This window comes from Oxyura jamaicensis, chromosome 7 (assembly GCF_011077185.1).
Source record: "Oxyura jamaicensis isolate SHBP4307 breed ruddy duck chromosome 7, BPBGC_Ojam_1.0, whole genome shotgun sequence".
Classification (NCBI taxonomy): domain Eukaryota; kingdom Metazoa; phylum Chordata; class Aves; order Anseriformes; family Anatidae; genus Oxyura; species Oxyura jamaicensis.
In genome coordinates, this window is record NC_048899.1 from 29,558,632 (window position 1) to 29,578,711 (window position 20,080).

Below are 20,080 nucleotides of genomic sequence, written 5' to 3' on the forward strand. Positions count from 1 at the left end.
GCCAGGACGAGACCCCTGCAGGGACAGGACAGGCGAAGCCACCCAGGCTCCCGCCCGGCACAGCCGGTGACCTTCAGGGACGCCGGGGACCGCAGCTGTCCCTGCCCCGGGGACGTCTGTGCGGACCAGGCCAGGAAAGTTCAGGCATCTGCTCTGCCACAGGTGCTTTGGCCACCAGGACACGGGCCCGGCACCCTCAATATATATAAAATAGAAGCACGCCCTGTCCCTGGCAAGCAGGCGAGGGCAGCCAGCATGCAGCAGCCAAGCGGGGGCTCGGGGGGCTTCTCCCAGCTCCAAGCGACAGCGCGGGGACAGCGAGGCGTCCTCGTCCCCAGCAAGGGGAAACCGAGGCACGGCAACATCCCGGGGGTCCCGGCAGCCGCCCGCGGCCCTGACCTTTCTCCAGGTGCTTGGCAGGCAGCGGCGGCTCGGCCCAGGCTCCCTCGGCGCTGTCCTCGCGCTGGATGTTGAAGTTCTCGTAGGAGTCCCAGCGGATGAGCGGGTCGGAGGTGTTGTAGTCCACGGAGACGCTGGGCCCGTTCTCCAGGTGCTCCATGCCTGGGAGGACGAGGGACGGTCGGTCGGGGCGGCACGGGTGGGGTGGGGCGAGGGAAAAAGGGGGAGGCACGTGGGGTAAGGCGGGAGCGTCACGGATGGGGCTTTTGGGAGACAAGTGGAGGGGCACCCAGCGTATAGATATAGGAACGGGGGCACCCAGAGGGTCGGGTGGGCTGCGGGGTACAGCAGGACGCACAGACAAGGCTAGGCTTTTGGGGGCAGGGGGTCCTCCTCGCAGGGCGAGCCGGCCGTACCTTGGATCTTCTCGGGGCCGTAGGAGAACACGAACTCCACCTTCCCGTACTCAGGGAAGCGGTCATCTGGCAGGGAGAGAGCAGAGCTAAGGGACCATCCCCATCTGTCCCGCCAACCAAAACGTGCCCAAAGCTGCCCCGGCCAGCTCAGGGGCAGGAGCTGCTCAAGGTTTTCCTTGGGCAACGATGCCCAGATTTGGGATGATGCCGTCAGGATGGGTTGTTCTCCCCACCAGCGGGGTGCCCAGACGTCCCAGCAACGGGAGCAGCCTCAGAGCCGCAGGAGGAGCTGAAAATTGGCAGCAGGGAGGGGGGAGACACCGGGGCGGGCAGCGCGGTTACCTCTGAACGCCTCGTCCAGGTCCTCCTTGCCGAAGACGATGTCCAGGTCGTGCACGGCGCACGTGTGGAACTGCACGCGGAAAATCACGTCGCGGGTCGGGCTGCGAAACTTCTTGTGGTAGCACTTGAGCTGCGGGATGAGAGGGGATGAGGACGAGTCCCCCCGCTACCAGGATCCCCCGGGACACGAGGAGCACCGGGAGGCCGAGCGGGGGACGGGCTCCTTACCAAGATATCGCCCTTCAGCAGCAGCCCGGGCTCGATGGTGATGCAGATGCCCGTCTGGCTGTCCCCTTGCACGTTGCTGTGGAGAGGGACGGCATGTGGACACGAGCGGCGGCGCAGAGACCCCACAGCACCCTGCCTCCTCCCAGGAGCTGCCCCCTGCCTCAGTTTCCCCTCCTGCACCCCACACACACCCCGGGGGCTGCCCGCAAGCGGTGGCGTCAGCGTTTGGTGCTGGGGGACGCGGGAAGAAGCGGGTTGGATTTCACAGGCGAGATAAACCTGGACTTTATTACCGGCGTCCCATAAACAGTCTATTAAAAGCCGAAAGGCGAGGCTGGGGTGGCACTGAATCTCGGCTAACGGGGGCGCTCGGCTGGCAGGGAAGGGAGATCCCGGTTCAGGGGGTGAGGAGGGAACACCCCAAAGGCTCTGCTCCCCCTGAGGGGGCCCCACTGCAGGCTGGGTGTGGGGACAGGAGTTGGGGGCACCCCCAGTGGGACGTGGGCAGCTGGGGAGATGAGCTCCTTTGCCTTTCCCTGTGCCAGCTCCCTGGGACCCCGGGGCTGGTGGGGCTGGGAATGGGGGCGCAGACCCTGCCCCGGGCGGCAGCACTGGGGAATGCTGTCGCGGTAACTAGTGGGGAGGTGAAGTTGTGGGGAGCTCTTCCTTGGGATGGAGAGGAAGGCCACCGTGGGGGCTCTTCACAGCGATCTCCGCACCCAAGGGGTGGGGATGCGGGATGGGGGGCTGGCAGGGTGTCAGCCCTGTAGGATTCCTATAGGGGCGGCGAACCAGCACAGGGAGGGTGCCTCGCATCATGGCACGTCGGTCTGCAGCCCCACGGGAGCTCTCGGGGCAGGAGGAGCATCCCTCTGGCCAGCAGAGGAGGAACGCCTCCGTGTCCCCAGGGAGGGCGAGGTGTCCCCAGCCCCAGGCTCCGCTCAGCCCCAGGCTCCCTCTGCTGATGCGCAGAGTCACTACAGCCCCCCCCAGCAACACGGCCCAGGCCAGCCCAGTACGGCCCAGTATAACCGGTTACAGCCTCTAAGAAAACGGGGAGCCTCTTTTTTGTCACCCGAGGCCGGGGGGAACCAAAAGGACTAAGCGCCGGGACCGCAGGGGACTTGGTCTTGGATGTCCCCGTCTCCCCCCAGCTGCGAGCCCCCCCCCGAGCCGGGCAGGGATAGTTACTAGATCCCCGAGGTGTAGACGGGCTGCATGGCCTGGTAGATCTTCAGGAAGGGCCGGCAACCTGGAAGACATCAGCGGGGGGAGAGAAGGCGCCTTGTTAGCCGGCGGGGCGGAGGGGCCGGGGCAGGGATTAGTCACGGGGTAGAAATCCAAACAGGGCAGGAGCCAAGGCAAACAGCCGCTCCCCGCCTCGGCCAGCCCGCACCGGTGGGGCCGCCGGCCGCGGGCTACAGCTGGGGCTGCCGCGGGGCGGGCAGAAGGGGATGCTCGGGGCGGCGTGGGGCTGGGGGCACGTACCGCCTTTGGACTCGAAGTTGGGGATGCCGTGCATGATGACGTGGTGGAGGAAGAGGGGCTTGTTGTTCATCTTGATGCTGCCCGACAGCAGCCCGCTGAAGTAGTGGATGTACCTGCGGGGGGGGACGGGCGGGTCGGGGGCTGCGCCGCAGCCCTCGGCCCCCCCCCGCCACAGCCACGGGGCAAAACCCGGGCTGTGACCGCACGCCAGGACCCACCTCCTCTGGGAGGGCTGTCCCACCGGCACCACCTTGTCTTCGTAGAAGCGCTTCATGGCAAACCGGTCCAGAGCCTGGTCGGCGCTGCGGGGACGAGGGGTAGGTGAGGGGAAGAGGGAGGCGGTGGCACCATCCCCGCCCGGGGGCAGTGGGTCGGGGTGCCCCGGGGCCGGGTATCGCTCTCACCTGGCCGAGATGTTGCTGTAGTGCATGTAGGCTGCCACCACCACCCCCAGCCGGCCGCGGTTCCCCTGTGACAGCAAAAAGGGCCATCAACGGGACGGCGACACCCATCAGCACCATCCCATATAAACACACACCAACAGGATGCTGGCACACCGAGCCCCAAGCCGCAGGCTCCCTGCACCCCGTGGCGCGCTCAGCCCCAGCCCTGCAGCCCCCCTGTGTCCCCCTCCCCGCTCTGGGGACCTTGTTGTGCAGCACCACCACGTTGTGACCCGCCGCGTTGAGCCACGTGTCCATGGCTTTGCAAATGCTGCAGATCTTCTCCAGCGCCGGGGTGTGCAGGTCGGGCCAGCCGAAATCCAGCACCTGGGTGAGGAACAGGGGGGTCACATCCACGCTGAGCTGGGCCCCCTCTGCAGTCTCCAGCCGGCGTGTGAAGCCCGGGGCAAGGGCACAGGGTGGGGAAAAGGGACAAAAGCCACCGCGGTGCCCTGATGCCTCTCCCAGCCTCTCTGCCATGACCCTGTCCTGGTGGGGGGGAGCTGGGGGCCCCAGATCTTAGTCCCCCGCAGGGCGCCCAGCTCAGCTGCCCAGGGATGGAGACAGTGCTTCAGGGGGAAGCAAGGGAGGTCTCCAAGAGGCGCCAGCTGGGGCTGGTGGGGGCAGTCCTGGTGCTCTTCCCCGGGCTTTCCCTCCCACCTTGCAGGGGGGCGGCTGTTCCTCCCCCCCAGCAGCTTGCAGCTGATCCCACGGATGGCCCCGCTGCCCTGCCCCAGCCCCCAAAGCCCCCTGCTCCCCGCAGGCATGACCCACCTTGGGGTGAAGCTTGCTGATGTCATGTCTCCGCTCGGATAGATTGAAAAGCTTCAGGGAAGAGGAAAGACAGAGTGAGGGAACACCTTCCCCCCAGTAACCCTCCCACAAAAAACATCCTCGTCAGTGCAAAGTGCCTCCCTCTCCGGCTCAGCACACCGGGGTCGAGACCAGCCGGAGGCGAGGACGCAGCACCCCATCCCCTGCAGCACCCCATCCCCAGGCAGGCAGGGCCCCTCACCACGTAGTTGTCCCCGTGCTTGGACTTCAGCATGTGGGCCACCTCGCGGAGGTTGCTGCGGAAGCTCTGCTCCTCGGCCGCGCTGGGGTAGGAGACGGCGATGATGCGCTCCGTGATGTACACCAGGTCCAGCTCACAGCTGCTCTCCATCGCCGCCGTCACGCTCATGCTCCTGGGCAAGGGAGGGGACCGCCGTCAGGACGTGGCACCGAGGGGACACGGTGACACTCCCCACCCGGCACGGCCACTTGGGTTAAGGGGTATGGGCTGGGACAGGTGGGGACGCAGGGGTCGGGCTTCCTGTGGGTTTTTCCCTGCTGCCAGGTGTCGTCGTGTCCCCGCCACCGCAGGTCCCCATCCCCACGTGGACCACGATGTGCATGTGGACTCTACCTGGACGTTTTGCGGCGTGACTGCCCGCTCCTGGGGGATTTCGTGGTGTCCTAAAGAACCAGAGAGGAGAAGCGAGTTACTGCCGTGGCTCTGGAGTGGCCGAATGTCCCCAGGCACCATGCCAAGGCGGGCGCATCCACCCCAGCACAGTGTCCCGCAATGCCCAAAGGTACCGCTGCCGCCACGTCCCACCCTGGGGGCATCCCGGTGGCACCAAGCACCCCATCGCGCTGCCACCCCCGCCACGGACACAGCAACGAGCAGCGGCACCGGGCACAGCGGGGACAGTGCGATGGCACCAGGTGACAGCAGGGGACGGGGCAGGCTTGCAGCCCGCGGGGAGGCTCGCGTGGCCAGGCACCGCCGTTTGCTTTGGCCCCGGCTCCAGCACGCCAAACGCCGGGAGGAAATGTTTGAGCTCTCAGAGCAGGAAACTTCTATTTATGCATGTTCTCCGGCCTCAAGAATTTCATCTGCAGCCGGTTTGTTGGGCGACTTCGTGACCTCAGCCGAAAAACAAAGCAGGGTTTCCAAAAAAAACCGCTAAGGGAAAACACACTCACACCTCATTAGTGGTAGTATCTCCCGCTAACAAGCAGGAGTCCTTTAAAGACTCATCTCGCATGGGCAGCACCTCCCGAGCCCCGGGAAGGACCCGAACCCCATCCACTAGCGGATGCAGAGCTGCAGGACGTGCCACCACCCTCCGGGGGGCTGCAGCTCCAGCTCGGGACACGGCAGCCCCCTGGGGTCCCAGGGCTTGACCCAGCCCAGGGCAGGTTTGGCGGCATGCAACCAACATCACCTCCCGCTGCGGTTCCTGTGTCCCCAGCCGGTCCCGTCAAGGTCACGGTGCCCGGTGGAGCTCCGTGGGATGCCGGGGATGGCCAACGGCCTCCCTGATGAGCTGCCTGGGGGCTCAGCATCCCTGCCCGAGCCCCTGTGGGTGCCCGTGTTACTGAGTGGGGCTGGGTGGAGTTGGTGCCGCGGAGACCCTCGGGAGCAGGGACCTGGGGTCCCCATCCAAGCCTACCTCCCCTCCTGTCACCTCAGCATGTCCCCAGGCTCTTGGCACCATCCAAAACCCACAGGTCCCACCTGCCCCCAGCCACTGGCAGGGGAAGTGAGCCACAAGAAAGGAGGCAGAAAGACCAGGAAATTCCCCAGAAGCAAAGCCAGCAAAGAGGGCTCCTGGCTCCCCGCAGGACTTTCCCAGCTGTGGGTTCCCTCTCGACTGTTCATCAAGGTCTGGAGACATGACCCAAACCACCACAGGATGGGACAAGCAGCCTCCGGGGTGAGGAAGGCTTTCATCTCCTCTTCCTCACGGCAACCACCGTCCTCTGTCCCCACCGAGGCCTGCTCCATCCCAGCCCCGGTGCGCGCGGAGGCAGGCGAGCATGGGGAAGCCGTCTGCGTTGACTTTGGCAGGGCGTTTGTCTACACTGTCTTAGCAATTTCATGTCCACAGATTAAATAATGTATCCCCAGCTCTTGGACAGGAAAGCCGGCTTTGCGGCAAAAGCCCCGGCCTCCTCTCCAGGGCCTCTCCGCCGGGCTCCTCCACCGCTCGCCCCGGGCACGTCCCTTAGCCTTCGGCACGGCCCTGGGCTGGGGGTCCCGGCAGCATTGGGGGGGCCTCGGGAGCAGGCTGAGGGGTTCTGGCTGCGGGATGGCTTGCGGCGAGAGGACGGGCACGAGAGATCCCCAGCAATGTCTCGAGGAGGAGGCCAGCCTCCCCCGGCACGGGGCACTTACCGGGGTGTCCGCCTGCTGGGTGATGCTCTCCCCTGGGGACGGCTGCGGGCGGACAGGCAGGAGGAGGGGGGAACGAGGGAAAGGAGACAGGGAGAGGGAGAGAACGGGAGAGAGAGGGTGAGAGACGCATGCACACACACATACAGAGTGGAGGCCGGGGTCACAAGTTCCCCCTGGCTATTTCTGGCCCTTCCTAGGAAGCGCTCCGCAGTGCCGTTTCCTTCCCTGCCCGCGTCCCCGTGGGAAGAACGTGTCCGTTCTTCCTAAAAGCCGGGAATCCCTCGAAACCCGAGCGTGGCACTGGGGCGACGCAGAGCCCTGATGGGGGCCGAGGGCGCTGCCCCCCTGCCTCACAGCAGCTTGCCCCGCACGGGACCACTGTCACGGACGGAGGGCACCCAGCCCCGCGGCGGCACCCACACCCCAACACCCCTTCTGCCTCCCCCAGGGCCAGGCCCCCCAGAAGGGATGCTGCCCACATCCCTCCTCACCCCACAACCCGCAGGGGGGCCGGGAGCGCTGCGGTGATTTGCAACAAGACAAGCAGCCCCCAGACCCAGCCGTGCCCCCCAGAGCAGGCGCTGGGCGTTGTAGGGCCACGGTGCAACGGGGAGAACAACGGCACGAGCCCCGCACTCGGCCTGGCCGCGGGGCACCGCTCTGCACAGCTCCCTGAGATAAATGGGGTGCTGTGGGGGCAGAGCGAGGGTCCCCGGCAGGGGATGCTCAGGGAGGGGGAAGTTTGGTGAGATGTCTCCTGCGGCCTCTGGAGCTTTGAAAAGGGGCTGGGGCCAGGGGAGGGCAGTGTCCAGACCCCAAGGATAGGGGCAGGGGACAGATCCCATTGTCTGGGGACCGCTGGTTGGGGTGCTTGGGGTGGCACAGCAAAAGGACCCAGCTGGGCGGCTCATGGGGGTCTCAGTCCTGGGACCAGGGGGACAAAGCAGACCCGAGGACCGGGCTGTGCCTCCCCGCTGAGCAGGGGGCAGCGCTGCCACCTCCAGCCCTGGCAGCGGGGCAAACCCGTTTCGTTTCCTCCCGAAGCCGCAGTAACGGTCCCAGCGCGAAGCCAACACGTTTTTGCCAACGATAAGTGCCCGCAGGCGGAGATTAAAACCGGGGCAGATAACCACGGGGCCCTGCTCACGCGCTGCCCTTGTGAGCTGGCAGGGGCCGTGCTGAGCATCCTCTGTGCCACAGGGTGCCCGGTCGGGGTCCCTGGGGGGCACAGGCACCCGGCGCCATGCCAGGCTGCCCAAAGCCCCCCCGTGTCCGGCACAGTGTGGCAAGGAGCACGGCTCCAGCCCTGCTCCCCCCATGCTGGGGGGACCAGCTGTTGGGGTGGGAAGGGTTCATGTCACCCCAGATGCCCCCCAGCCTCCATCCAGCTCTGTGCACATCCGTTGGCTACTAAACGGCCCCAGGAGGGACAAAAGAAGGGGGTGACAATAGCAAGGGACGCTAACGTGCGGCCTTGGGCGCCCGCAGCCAAAGGCACATCTGCTAGAACCATCTCCGGGCGTGCAAGAAACCGCCCCGGCTCCAAGCTGGGAGGGGAGGCCCCCGGCTCCAGGGGACACCAGAGCCCAGGCCGGTCACGTCCCACCCGCCCGTCCTCCTCAGGGCCCATGCCAGCCCCTCTCCCCAAAAAGCCCCAGCTCTGGGAGTCCGGGGACGGCTCCCCGCGGGGCGGGGGGCACTTACCAACTCATAGTTGACAGCGGGGGAGCACGGGGTGGCAGCCTGCAAGGGAACAGAGAGGGCACGAATTAATCCCCACAGCGCCCGGCACGGGAAGAGGACAGGGCGCAGCATCCCCCGGGCAGAGCCAGCACCCAGTGGGAGCGATGGGGACACCAAGCCCATGGCCCTGCCACCCCGGGCAGGAGCACAGGCACTGTCCCGAGGTCATGGCTGGGCTTCTGGAGTGACAGGGGCAGACTAGGGGACACCCCACGCCCCGTGCCGGTGGCAGTGCCACACGTCCTCGGCCGGGCACGGGCAGCTGCAGCCCCGGGTGGGCACGGCGGGGCTGATGGCAGCAGCTCCCAGCTCCTGGAACAAAACCCAGCCCGGCCTCGTGAGCGCTTCTGCAGACGCCAGACGAACAGCCCAGCTATTGTTACCTTAATTACCAGCGGCAATTACTGACAATTAACCTTGGGTTTTGCGTGCGCCCCAGCGCGCTGGGAAGCAGCAGCACGCCGCGCTGGGAGAGGCAGCGCCTTGTTTGTTGGGGCCGGGAGCACCGCGAGCAGCCGCTGCAGCCCCGGGGAGGCCTGGGGATGCTGCTGGTGGCGAGAGGCTGCGATTCGGGGCACCTCGTGGCCTCTGCTCCCCACGTGTGTCCCCGGGAGCAGTGACCCCACTAAGCCACCCCCTGCCCCGGCCCAGGCACTGATGCATCGAGGTGATGAGCTCTGACATCCAACATCACGCAGGGGCCGGTCCCCAAGCACCATGGCACGGGGATCCCCTGCACCCCACTCTTCCTCCCTGGCCACGGACTGCAAAAAGCAGGTTTGGGGCAAAACCCCAGTGTGAGCAGCCAGATCCTAACGGTGCCCCCTCCCTCTCCCGCTGCCGGACCGTTCCCGTCCCGCCTTCGTGTTTTGTTCAGGGGTTCCTCCTCCTCCTCCCGCTCCCTTCCCCTGCGCATTATTATTATGATTTTATTCTAATGCAGAAACGCTTCCATAAAAGGCCCCTTTCCCTGCCCCGCGGCGCTGGCCCCACGCCAGCCTCCCTGGAATGTTCTCCGGCAGCGAGCCGCCGCGGACGGGGCCGGCACGGGGCCGCGCTGCGCCCCACGCTGCGCCCCACACAGCCCCCCCAAGGGATGCTCACACAGGTTCCCCAAAGCCTGACCCCCCCCCCCCCGAGCCCCAGTTCCCGAGGCTGATGATGGGGGGAGTGGGGGGAGCCACTCTGCTCCCCCCGCCACGGGACACAAGGGCACTGAGGACAGGTAGGGCGCATGCCCCCCCCGCCCTCTGCTTTCCGCACCAAGCTTTCAGGCTCCAGATGCTCCTTCAGCTGCAGAAGCTTCAGGGGGTGTCCGTGGTCGTACTTCCCTGCCCCGGTGGATTCTCTGATGACTAATATGGGGTTGTGCTCAGCCGGCACCTCTCCTCCCATTCACAGGAGGCACCAGCACCGCCTGTCTCTCTCTCATCCCAGAAAGGCAGTTTTAGGAGGACGGCAGGAGCCTAACACCATTTTAAGTTTCTGCCCCTTTCCAGCTTGGCTAAAACGAGCTCTTGGGTTCAAGGAGAAGAGAGCAGCCCCCGACCAGGCAGCACAGCCCTTCCTTCGGAAGCCGAGCTCCCAACCCAGCTGCACAGAAGCATCCCTCCTGTCCCCAAGGCGCCCGAGCTGGTGGCAGCAGGGCTGCGAGCATGGGGCTGGGCTTTCAGCCGGACTTGGCAACGGCGAGCCCTGCTCCCGTCCCCTCACCCCCTGCCCCTCGCTGTCTATCCTGCCCCTGTGTCGGGGGGATGAAGGGAGACGCTGGGGAACACACAGGTGACAGGGCCACCGCCATCCCCAGGGACCCCCACGTCCCCTACCGCTGGGGCTTGGGGGGGGAAAGGTAGGGGGTCTCGCGCGCCCCCCGGCCGGGTTTGCCGGGCCGCAGCAGACACAGCCGCCTTTCTTCTCCCCCCGCCGGTGTTTGCATTCCTGCCGCCCGGCTCCCGCCGCCGCGACCCCTCCGCCCGGCAGCCCTGCCCAGGAATGCGAGGAACGAGGCGCAGCGGGGCGGCCGCCCACCCCCAGCCCTGCGCCCCCCAGGTCGCAGCCCTTCCCAAGGGTCCCTGCCGTGAGACCCGGCCTCTCCTCCAAGGTGAAGGCCGGGCAGCGAAACCTGCCCAGCCCAAGTTTCTGACACGGCCCGTGTGGGCTCCCTGATGTCTCGTAAAGGGTTGGGCGCAGAGCACATCCTGCACTTGGGGAGTGCCAGCGGGCTCCCCCTGCATCCAGCCGTCACATCTGCAGAAACTTCACGCCCTTGGGACATCCAGCGCCCTGCCCTGCCTGCCACGGGCACACAGCAAACACCAGCGGTGACTCTGGGGGTCCCCCCCGTCAGGCTGCGGGAAGCAAGGATGCCGCGCTGCCGCTCTCGGGGCCGGGCAAGCACTGGCCCTCGGCCCGCGGCACAGCCCGCCCAGCTGCCGGTGGGTTACACAGGCCCATCGCTGACGCATATCCCTTCCTTTGGGTGGCGGTTTTTGTTTTTCCCTTCCCCAGGAGCTCTGATAAACAAGCCCGAGCCGTCTGATATCCGGGCCGGTGCTGACCCTTGCGGTGCCAGGAGCAGCGGTGGGAGCCAGCGCGTCCCGGGGCGCTCCCTGGCACGTTGGAGACACGCAGAGCAGAGCCCCGGGGCCACGGGGAGGACGGTCCCCTCCCGTGGAGCCACAAGAGCTGGGCAGAGGGTGGGAAGTGCAGTTGCCAAAGAGGACGGTGACTCAGTGGCTCAGTCACTGTCCCACAGGACACCGCTGGGGTGGCACCAGAGGATGCGTGGAGAGGAGCCGGCCCAGCCCACGTCACCCCAGCTCCCCCCTTGCATCCAGTGCCGTGTCACCCCGCAGGGGACCTCTGTCCCCCTAGGACAGTCACCTGAGCTGTGTGTCACCCCACGTCCCAGCTGTGCATCACCTCCCCTGAAGACAAGGCTGAGAGCCGTGGCACCGCCACATCCGAAGGGGACCGACCCGGGGCTCAGCACCCCTCCGGTCACCTGCCCGGTCCCCGCCACGCTCCCTGCTCCCACCCCAAATTTCACACCGTGCGTTTCTCGCCGCCGCAGCTCATCTCCTGTTTATGCAACAAGTCCCCCGCGGGAGGACGGCATGTTTCCAGCCACGCTCCCCCCTCGGCCCAGCCCCTCCCTGCCCAGGCGCGGTGCGCTGCGGGCGCCCCGTTGTGCCAGGCGTGGGGCGCCTGCACCCAGCCGCTTGCAGGGGGATCCCGAGACAGGGGTCAGCACCCCAGCACGGCAAGCACTCAGCTGCTTTTCGGGTTTCTGCCCCTCAGCCGGGTCCTGCAAAGCCGCTGGCTGCAGGCAGGACGTGCCGGCGGCCCCGGGAGCGGTTTGGCTGGCAGCTGGGGGTGAGTCAGGAGCTGGGCGGACGCTGGAGCGCAGAGGTCCCGCTGCTCCCAGGCTTTCCTCCGAGCATCCCCTTCCCAGTGCCACGGCCCCGCCACGTGCCCGGCCCCGAGGCACGGCAGCGCCCATGTCAGGCGCTCCCGGAGCAGGGCAGAGGCCACGGGCTGGGCGTCACCGTGTCCCGGCGGCCGCGTTGCACAAGAGATGCTGGCGGTACCCGGGGAGGGAAGTGCTCTCCTCCGATCCCCAGCCCGGAGCCTCGCTGCGGGGTGAACCCCTTGCAGCACCCGCACGCCCTGCTCCTCTTTCTCCCGTGCATGCCTCCTTGTTTCAGGCCACTAAAACCCGAGAGGAGCTGCAAGGTGAGATCAGAAACAGAAAGGATTCACCCCATGCCCAGGCACAGGGGAAGGATGAGCACCGACCACGGCGCAGGGCGATGGCAAGGGGACGCCGCCCCCAAGCACCCCACCAGAGCCACCCCAAACCCCCATGACCCCAGTAGCGCCCTTCCCCTGGGGACAGCGGTGACCTCCAACAGCACCCGCAGTGCTCCAAGAGCCGTGGCACCGCGGCACAGCCCGGGGACATCCCCAGCCGCCCTGCTGCAGCCGGGGGCCACCAGCCACCCCGCTGACGTGCGGGCGCCTGGTTAAGCTCACAGCGGGGACGTGTGCCCTGCACGCGTCTCCCTGCCCAGCACCACGCCGGCGGCGCAGGATCCCTCCCCTCCCACCGCCCCTGCTACTTCCAACAAACACCTCCGAGCGAGCGCCGTCCCCGTAAACACCCTCGTGGCAACAAGTCCTCGTCCCCTGGCAGCGCGGTGGCTCGGGGCAGCAACCGCGAGGGGACCATGTAAGGGAAGGCAGCGGAGAGCTGCTGGGACGCCGCGCAGCCGCCCCACGGCCCTGAGCCCAGCCGGGACGGACCCAGCCCCGGTGTCCCACCAGGAAGGTGGCAACAGGGTCAGGGAGGGTGGCAGCACAAGGGCTCCCGGTGGCACGTCACTTGTTGGCTGTGGGCACCGAGCCGGGAAGGGGATGTGCGGGAAAGTTGCGGGGCCTCCAACTCCGGCTGGTTTTGATTGAACCAAAATAGCTGGTTTTAACCCAAATAAGGGCAGCTCCTGGCTCCGAAGGGGTTTGAGCAATTGGCCGAGGGGTTGCAGCGGCCGGACTGGGGGAAGGGGGAGATGCTGTGTCCTCGGACATTCTTGGGATGAAAAAGGGCTCTTTTGGGGTCAGGCACCTTGGCGTGCCCCAGAGCGGGGCCGGCCCTGCTCTGCCTCCTCCTGCGGGCGCCGGGCTCGGCACGGGGCCGGCCACGGGCAGGGACGTGCTGTGCTCCAGCACCTAAAAAGGCAACGTTTCGGCACCGTCCGGCCCGCCAGGCCAGCGCCTGCCTGGCTGCAGCCCCAGCACCCGTCCCGTGGCCGCTCTCCCAGCCCGGCCGCCACCCGTGGGTGCTGCCACCCGTGGGACACCCCTCACCCGGGTGCCACCTGCCCCGGCACGGGGACCCCGGACAGGAGCGGGGTCACCGCGCCCCGTGCAGGGACCCTGCTGTCCCCAGCCCCACGCGGGCTCCAGCCCCCAGGGCAGGGGGACCCCAGGGCCCTCGTCCCCCCCAGGGACCCCGACCGGCCCTGGGGATCGGCCGGGACGGAGGGGGCTTCGCTGGGATTGCTCTGCACGGGGGTCCTCGCGCGGGATTGGCCAACGAGTGGATTCTCGCGGGGATTGGTCGGCGGGTGGATCCTCACTGGTCGGTACGTGGATCCCCACGTGGCATTGGTCGGATCACCAGTACTCACGTGGGATTGGCCAGGGCAGGGATCCCGGCACAGGACTGGTCGCCGAGCGGATCCCCACGTGGGACAGGCCAGCGGGCAGGTCCCCAGCCCCACGGCGGGCTGTGGGCTGCCCCACGGCGCTGGGGACACCCGCCGGTCCCCGTGGGGCTGCGATGTGCCTTGGGGACCGTCGCCTCCTGCGCCACCTGGGGGGCTCTGCCCTGCTCCCGCAGGGGTGGCACCGGGGCTGGGGGGACACAGCTGCCACCGTTTTGGGGTGCCACAAGGCTGGCGGGAGGGTGGCACCGGGCGAACCCTCGGGCTCTGCTCCCCCGAACAAGCCGGGGTGCAGACAGCCACCGGCCCCCGGTGTTTGTGGGGAGGCCCCAGGCCAGGCTCAGGACCCCAGAAGCGGGTGACACGGGCGAGCGCAGCCCCGAGGAGCGGGGCAGAGGGCCAGCAGCCCCACAGAGCGTCACCGCCGGCCCTGCCCTTCCTGGCGCGGGGGCCAGCCGCGAACGCCAGCGGAGAGGCTGCCCTGCGGAGGCTGGGCTCCAAAGCAGACACCAGGGGCTCGCGTCCGCCGGGGGTGCCACCACGGGGGTGGCCGCGGGCTCAGGGCAGGGTGGCGGTGAGCAGGGAGGCTTGGGACGAGCAGGGGGCCGCCGGCAGCGCCGTGCCCCAGCGGGCAGCGTGGGGACAGCGCAGCCCTCCCCGTGTCACCGCACCGCAGGGACACGGGGCGCGTGCCCAGGTCCCCCCCGGCGCCCCAAAACGCGTCACCAAACCTGAGGCCGCCCCAGCACCCTTCGTGAGCACCCAGGGGACGCAGCCGCTGCCGCCCCCTGCCAGCTCTGTCCCCACCACCCACGCCCGGGGACACCCGGGGACGGACCCCGGCCCTGCTGCCCCTCGCCTCGGCTCAGCGCGGGGCTGCGCAGTTCTCTTTTTTGTTGTTTTCCCCTTAAAAACAAAACGGCTGATGCCTCGCTCGGCCGTTTCCTCTCCCAGGAACACAGCCCAAAAACATCTGCGCCGGGACCTGCCCTGGCGAATTTAACCCTCTGCGCGCCCGGGCGGCGGCGGGGGCCGGGAGGCCGCCGTGGTGGCCCCCCCCCCCCCCCAGGCCCCTCACCACTCATTAACCCGGGGTTTAACCATTGACGTCCCGCAGGAGGACGGGGAGGGGGATTAACCCCTGCGCTGCCGGGCTGTCCCCGCACACACGCAGCCCACCCCGCGTCCCCCCCCCACCCCAAGAAGGGGACACGGCTGCTGGGTGCACGCTGCCTGCGCGGGGACACGTCCGTGGTGAGGGGACAAGGGTGCCCGGGATGGGACCCCCCCCAGCACAGCACGCCCTCCCTGGCCCCCTCCCCTGACGCTGCTCCCCACAAGCACCGCCTTGCCCCCTCCGAGCCCCCCACCCCCTGCGGGACCCCCTCCGGGAACCGACCCACAGCAGCGTCCCCAAAGCGGGTGTGTGTGGGGGCGCAGGACGGGGTCCCCCAGCCACGCAGCACCCTCACCACACGGGTGTCACGCGTGTCCCCCCCCCACGCCCCGAGGAGATGCCACCCCGCGCAGCGTTTGTCCCCCTAATGGGGTTTTGGGGGCGGAAGGGGGTGGGGGGCAAGGACCCCCGTGCCGTGGCAGCCGGCTGTACCTGGTTCATGACGCTCCCGAAATCCATCCGGGGTCTCGCCTGCCTACATCCGAGAGGGACGGCAGCGCAGCCTCACCTGGCCGGGGGGCGCGGGGGGCGGCCGGGGGGGCTGCCGGGGAGGGGGGGGCCAGGGGCAGGCGGGAGCCCAGCGTCGCCCGGGCGGGCAGGCGTGAAGGCGGACTGCAGGCAGAGCCCCCCTCCCGCCCCGGGACAAGCCCGGAGAAGGAAGGAAGGAAGGAGGGAGGGAGGAGGGAGGGGAGGGAAAGGGGGGGGAGAGCCGAAGGGTTTCGCTCCCCACAGGCAGGACCCCGGCGATGGAGGGGAGCCGGGGGGGGGGGTCCCGCCAGCCCCCCTCCTCGCCCCCCCGTGCCCCCAAGGCCACCGGCTGCTGGGGGACCCTGGGGCGCCGGCCCCGGCCTTGGGGGAGGAGGGGGGGTCCCGGGTGGCTTTTTCCACCGCTCCCCTCCCTCCTCTCCCTTCTCCCTCTCTTTCTTCTCCTCTTCCCTCTCTCCGGCGCGCTCCAAGTCGGACGCGCACACGCCCAGCCCCGCTCCCCTCGCCTCCCCCAAAACGCCCTTAAAGGCAACCGGGAGCCCGGGGCGAGGGGTGCTGGCGAGGGGGGACACACACCCCCCCCCCCCGAACCCCAAATCCAAATTTCGACCCCCCCGGGCAGCCCAGCCCAGCGCCTCGCACGCCCCTGTGCCAAGGGGCCCCGGGCGGGCGCAGGGTCGGGGCCTTATCGCCCCGCGTGACGCCGGTGGCGTCCCCGTGCCCTTGGCGGGGGGGTGGCAGGGGCACGGGCATGGGGCCCGGCTTGGGGCCTTTCTGTTTGCCCCCCCCAAACAGGGGACGGCTCAGTCCCCCACCCTGCGTACGATGAGGTGCCCGAAAAATGGCTCTTGGGTACCCCGCTGGTGCTGGAGCGGGGGCAGCGAAGCTTTGCCACCCTCCCTGCGCTGAAAAGCCCAAAGGATGGGGGAGCCCTGGCTGGCGGCACTGTCCCATGGCACACGCAGCCCTGCCGGCCCCTCCTGGCCTGTCCCAAAGCCGGGGCACACCCAACGTCCCCTCGCCTTCCTCCCATCTCCCTCCAGCCTCCTCCTCCTCCTCGGAGCCCTGTCCGCGGGCACCGGCAGCGGCGTGCGAGCAAGCGGTCAGTGCCAGGCCAGCCGGGCGCAGGGGGGCGGCGGTGCAGGGAAGCCCCGGCCGCAGCGGGGAGGGGGGCGAGCCCACCTCACAGCGGCCCACAGAAAGGCAAACAGGCCGGGGGGGCCGCGAGCCAGCCGCCGGGCCCGGCACTGTTGACATTTTCTCGCCCAACACCTCCCCGTTCCTGTTTGCATTTCCGTCCTCGCGCTGCGGGCCCAGCCAAAAAACTCCAGGGCTGGCTCTGCCTGGAGCCAGGGGATGGGATGGGGAGGGATGGGGAGGGATGGCAGCAAGGGGCTCACCCTCTGCCTTCTCCCCCCCAGGGCCAGTGGCGTGGGGCAGGAGCGAGCCACAGCTTTCCACGCCTGCCAGCACCGCCCGGGACGTCGGACCCGAGCACCCCGCTGATGGCATCCCCTGCGCCACGCCGGGGCTGGTCCTCCTCAGCCCGGCACAGCCGCTGCTGGCGCCTGCAGCCTGTGCTCCTGCAAAGCAGGGAGCGAGCCCCCGGCACGTGAGGAAACCGAGGCACAGAGCGGCTGCGTGGCCTCCTGGCCAGGCAGCAGGGGACGGGTGTCACTGGAGGGATTTCCACCAGACCCCATAAGATGGATCCCCGCAGCGAGTTCGGCCCCGTCCCGGCACATCCTGCCCGACCCGACCTGCGCTCGGCACCCCCGTGCCTCAGTTTCCCCTGGAAGCTGTGGAAGGGAGCAGGGAGAGGCAGCCGGGTGTCTGCCAAGCATCTCCCCCCACACCGGCAGCTGCATCCGAGCAGGGTGGAAAGCCTCGGGGTGCTGGGGGCTTTGCAGCAGAGAGATGGGGCGGAGGAGCAACGAACGCCCCCAGCCCAGGAGCAGGGCACAGACCCCGGCTCAGCTCCGGCACAAATCTCCCTGGGACACGGCCCCAGGGCAGCTCCCAGGCCCTGGGAAACCCCAGTGTGGGAAGAGCCAGGGCCAGATGGGAAAGGATTGGCATCCGAGGGGGTGAGCGGAGGGCACTGACAGCACGTCCCTGGCCCCTGCTTGCAGGAGCTGTCCCCAGGGAGGCGATGGAGCTGTCCCTCGGGGAGGTGACGTGTCCCCTTCACAGCCACTGAAGTCCTTAAAGCGTCTCTGAACCCAGTCCCCCGGCAGCCACCAGAAACATCCCGGAGCCAACACGGGACGGGGCGACGGGCCCAGCGGTCGGCCCGGTGTCTCCGGTGGCCTCGCAGAGCTCCCCCAGGGAAACCTGGGCCTGGCGAAGGACCCCCGCCTGAACCAGCTCCTCCGCATCCCAAAACAGCCATCCCAGAGCGCACCCAGCCGGGAGGAGCATCCCCACCCCTGGCAGCAGGGAGGACGTGGGGACCAGCCCTCGGGGAGAGCCTCTCCGTGCTCCCCCGTGCAGCGAGCGCGGGCGGTCTCAGCACCCGGAGGGTGCAGGACAGGCCCCAGCTCCTCGGAGCAGCACAGCCGACCCCCCCCCAGAGCTGAGACAGAGGCTGAATATTTCAGTGGTGACGTAAAGAAGGGGAAAAAGGAAAGAGGAAAAAAAAAAAAAAACAAAAAAAAAAAACACAACCCGAACCCCCTCCAGGACCCGCTGCGTCAACATGAGCTGGCACAGCGGCACCGCAGGGCTGGCCCCCCGCAGCCCCCCGTCCCGCACCCCGGCTGGGCCCATGCCAGGGCCAAGGACACATTCCTGCCACATTCCTCCCCCATGCTCTGTTGTGGAGACCATGGGTGTTGCTAATTATCTGTCCTGGAGGCAGGGTGGCTTCTAACGGGGCATCGGGGACGGGGATGGGACGCCCAGCTCACGTCCAGGAGGACGGGGCTGGGGGAAGGACAGCAGGACAGCCGCGTGCCTCAGCAGGGACACGGCTGTGCCCTCCCCGCGTCCTCCCTGCCCGGCACAGCCCCAGGGTCCGGCCGTGCCCCCCACGGCACCCATCACCCCCATGGGTCCCCGCCGTGTCCCCCGCCCGCAGCCGAGGCCCCCATCCCCGTGCGAGGGCGCAGGAGGTGCCGCGGGCGCCGGGAGCGATTGCTTTGGCCAGGACGCGCCTCGCTGCCCGCCCTGGCCCCGCTCCAGCGCCCGGTTTAATGATGGACAAACCCCCCCCGACCCCATCGTGGGGGGCACTTTGGAAAACAAGCCGGGCCTGGAACGGGGCCAGCGGGGAAGGATCCGGCCCCAAGGGGAACGAGGCGGCCGCCGATGCCTCCGTCCCGTGCCATGTGCCGTGCCTCAGGTTCCCTCTTCACCGAGGCCCCCCGCCCGGCCCCCACTTCCACCAGGACCCAGAGCACAGCCGTGCTCACCCCCCAGAGCCCCCCCGGAGGGCCGATTTGGCAGCAGCTCTCCCAGTCCCCCAGCTAAACTGGCACCAGCGGGCCGGCTTCTGCCACCGGGACAGGCGTGCTGCCCGCCGCCCCCCGCAGCCCGCCACCGCCGCCTTTCCTCAGCCTCCCCAGGCAGCACCACGGCAAAACGCGGCCCCTGTCGGAACCAGCACGTCCCCAGGGCTGCAATCCGGGAGCACGCGTGGTCCCCCTGCACCCAGCATCTTGGGGTGGGCCCCAGCAGCACCGTCCCGGCTGGGCGGGACACACGGGATGGGGCCCCCACCCCTGCATCACGGCCCGGGGGTGAGGACAGGACCTGCCCACGCACCCCGGGGGCTCGCATGTGCCCGGTCACCACCCGGGCTGGGCTCCGTGACTCGGTTTCCCCACTTTTCAAAGGAAGCTGCAGCCCCCAGACTTCGGGCAGAGGGCCTCGGCGCAGGGAGGGACGGAGGAGGAAGGCTGGGGGGCTCGAACGCACGCCGGTGTCCGTCCGTCTGTCCCCCTCAGGCCGAGGGGGGAAGGTTTGCTCAGCAAGGAAAAATCCCTGAGCGGAGGGGCCGGGTGCGAGAAGGGCCTTACATGGGCATGGGAACGGCTTCGTGCTTCCCAGATGATGTCTGTGCGTCTGCCCCGGCCCCCCCAGTGCCGCCCACGGGCTGCGGGCGCCCCGCCAGCCTCACCCGCCACCGCGGGGGCATGGCCACACCGCTGCCCCCACGTCCCCCTCGGTGCCACCGGCACGGCCGCATCCCCCTTCCCACCGTAGCCCGTCCGCTTGGGGTTTTTAGATGGGTTTTCTCCCCAAACGGGGCCAGGAGGCAGGCAGGGGGCAGCAGGAGGGCTCGGGGCAGGTCCCCTGGGGAAACCACAGGGAGGGGCGGTGAAGGCAGCGCAGCACAGGGCAGGCTGCGGGGCCAGGAGCAGCCGGGGGGGGGGTCACGAGCTCAGCAGCATCTCCTGGGCAGCAGGAGGAAGCGATGGGGTGAGCAGCACCAAGCACCTCGGGGGGAAGCAGGTTTCCCTGCTCCCCGAGCATCCCGGGGGTGCAGGGGTTAAACACGGGGGGCTTCAGGTGGACAAGAGGCCGTTTTCTCCCTGAGCTCAGCCCCTTCCCCACGCGCTCCCTCCCCGGAGACCCTACAATAACAAGCTGGCGTGAGTCAGCTGGCTGCTTGCCTGGCCAGAGCAGCCCCTCCCTGGGCACTGGCCCAGCGGAGCTGCGGAGAAGGCCCCTGGCCCCGGCCCCACGCACGCACCCCCCACCCCAGCAGCACCCCCGCGGGGGGGCTCCAGCCCCCGACAAGCGTGGGAAGGGTGACGGACGCTAACCAACTGCAGCCGGCCGCGGGCTTCCCTCACGCACGGAGCCAGCACCCCGGGTGCAACGCCCTGCCGGTGCACAACCCCATATCAGACACCAGAGAATCCCCACCAGACACTTCCTCCTGCCTGGAAACGCTGGCAAACGCTCCCCACCACCGCGTGCCGTGTTGTAGGTATCTCCATACCCTATCCCCATGGCACCCC

At 68.5% G+C, this 20,080-nt stretch overlaps 2 protein-coding genes across 13 annotated transcripts in view; one reads left to right on the forward strand and one right to left on the reverse strand.

The window, feature by feature from the left end:
• TNS1 (tensin 1) overlaps positions 1–15,504 on the reverse strand; it is a 41,045-nt gene extending 25,541 nt beyond the window's left edge. For 5 of the 12 annotated variants that reach the window (XM_035330911.1, XM_035330912.1, XM_035330910.1 and 2 more), the window contains exons 1-15: positions 15,060–15,502; positions 8,187–8,225; positions 6,483–6,524; positions 4,725–4,774; positions 4,332–4,503; positions 4,091–4,141; positions 3,521–3,643; positions 3,278–3,342; positions 3,092–3,175; positions 2,874–2,986; positions 2,577–2,637; positions 1,386–1,461; positions 1,158–1,287; positions 816–881; positions 400–561 (exon numbers count right to left, since the gene is read on the reverse strand). In XM_035330911.1, the coding sequence (XP_035186802.1) occupies positions 400–561; positions 816–881; positions 1,158–1,287; positions 1,386–1,461; positions 2,577–2,637; positions 2,874–2,986; positions 3,092–3,175; positions 3,278–3,342; positions 3,521–3,643; positions 4,091–4,141; positions 4,332–4,503; positions 4,725–4,774; positions 6,483–6,524; positions 8,187–8,225; positions 15,060–15,086 (1,261 nt within the window). In that variant the 5' untranslated portion in view covers positions 15,087–15,502. Of the gene's footprint in view, positions 1–399; positions 562–815; positions 882–1,157; positions 1,288–1,385; positions 1,462–2,576; positions 2,638–2,873; positions 2,987–3,091; positions 3,176–3,277; positions 3,343–3,520; positions 3,644–4,090; positions 4,142–4,331; positions 4,504–4,724; positions 4,775–6,482; positions 6,525–8,186; positions 8,226–15,059 lie in introns of all 12 variants that reach the window. The other 7 variants (XM_035330904.1, XM_035330903.1, XM_035330914.1 and 4 more) reach the window with 5 other exon arrangements.
• Positions 15,505–15,954: 450 nt separating this feature from the next.
• ARPC2 (actin related protein 2/3 complex subunit 2) overlaps positions 15,955–20,080 on the forward strand; it is a 31,297-nt gene continuing 27,171 nt past the window's right edge. The window contains exon 1 of the mRNA XM_035330944.1: positions 15,955–15,976. Within this exon, the coding sequence (XP_035186835.1) occupies positions 15,955–15,976 (22 nt within the window). The remainder of the gene's footprint in view (positions 15,977–20,080) is intronic.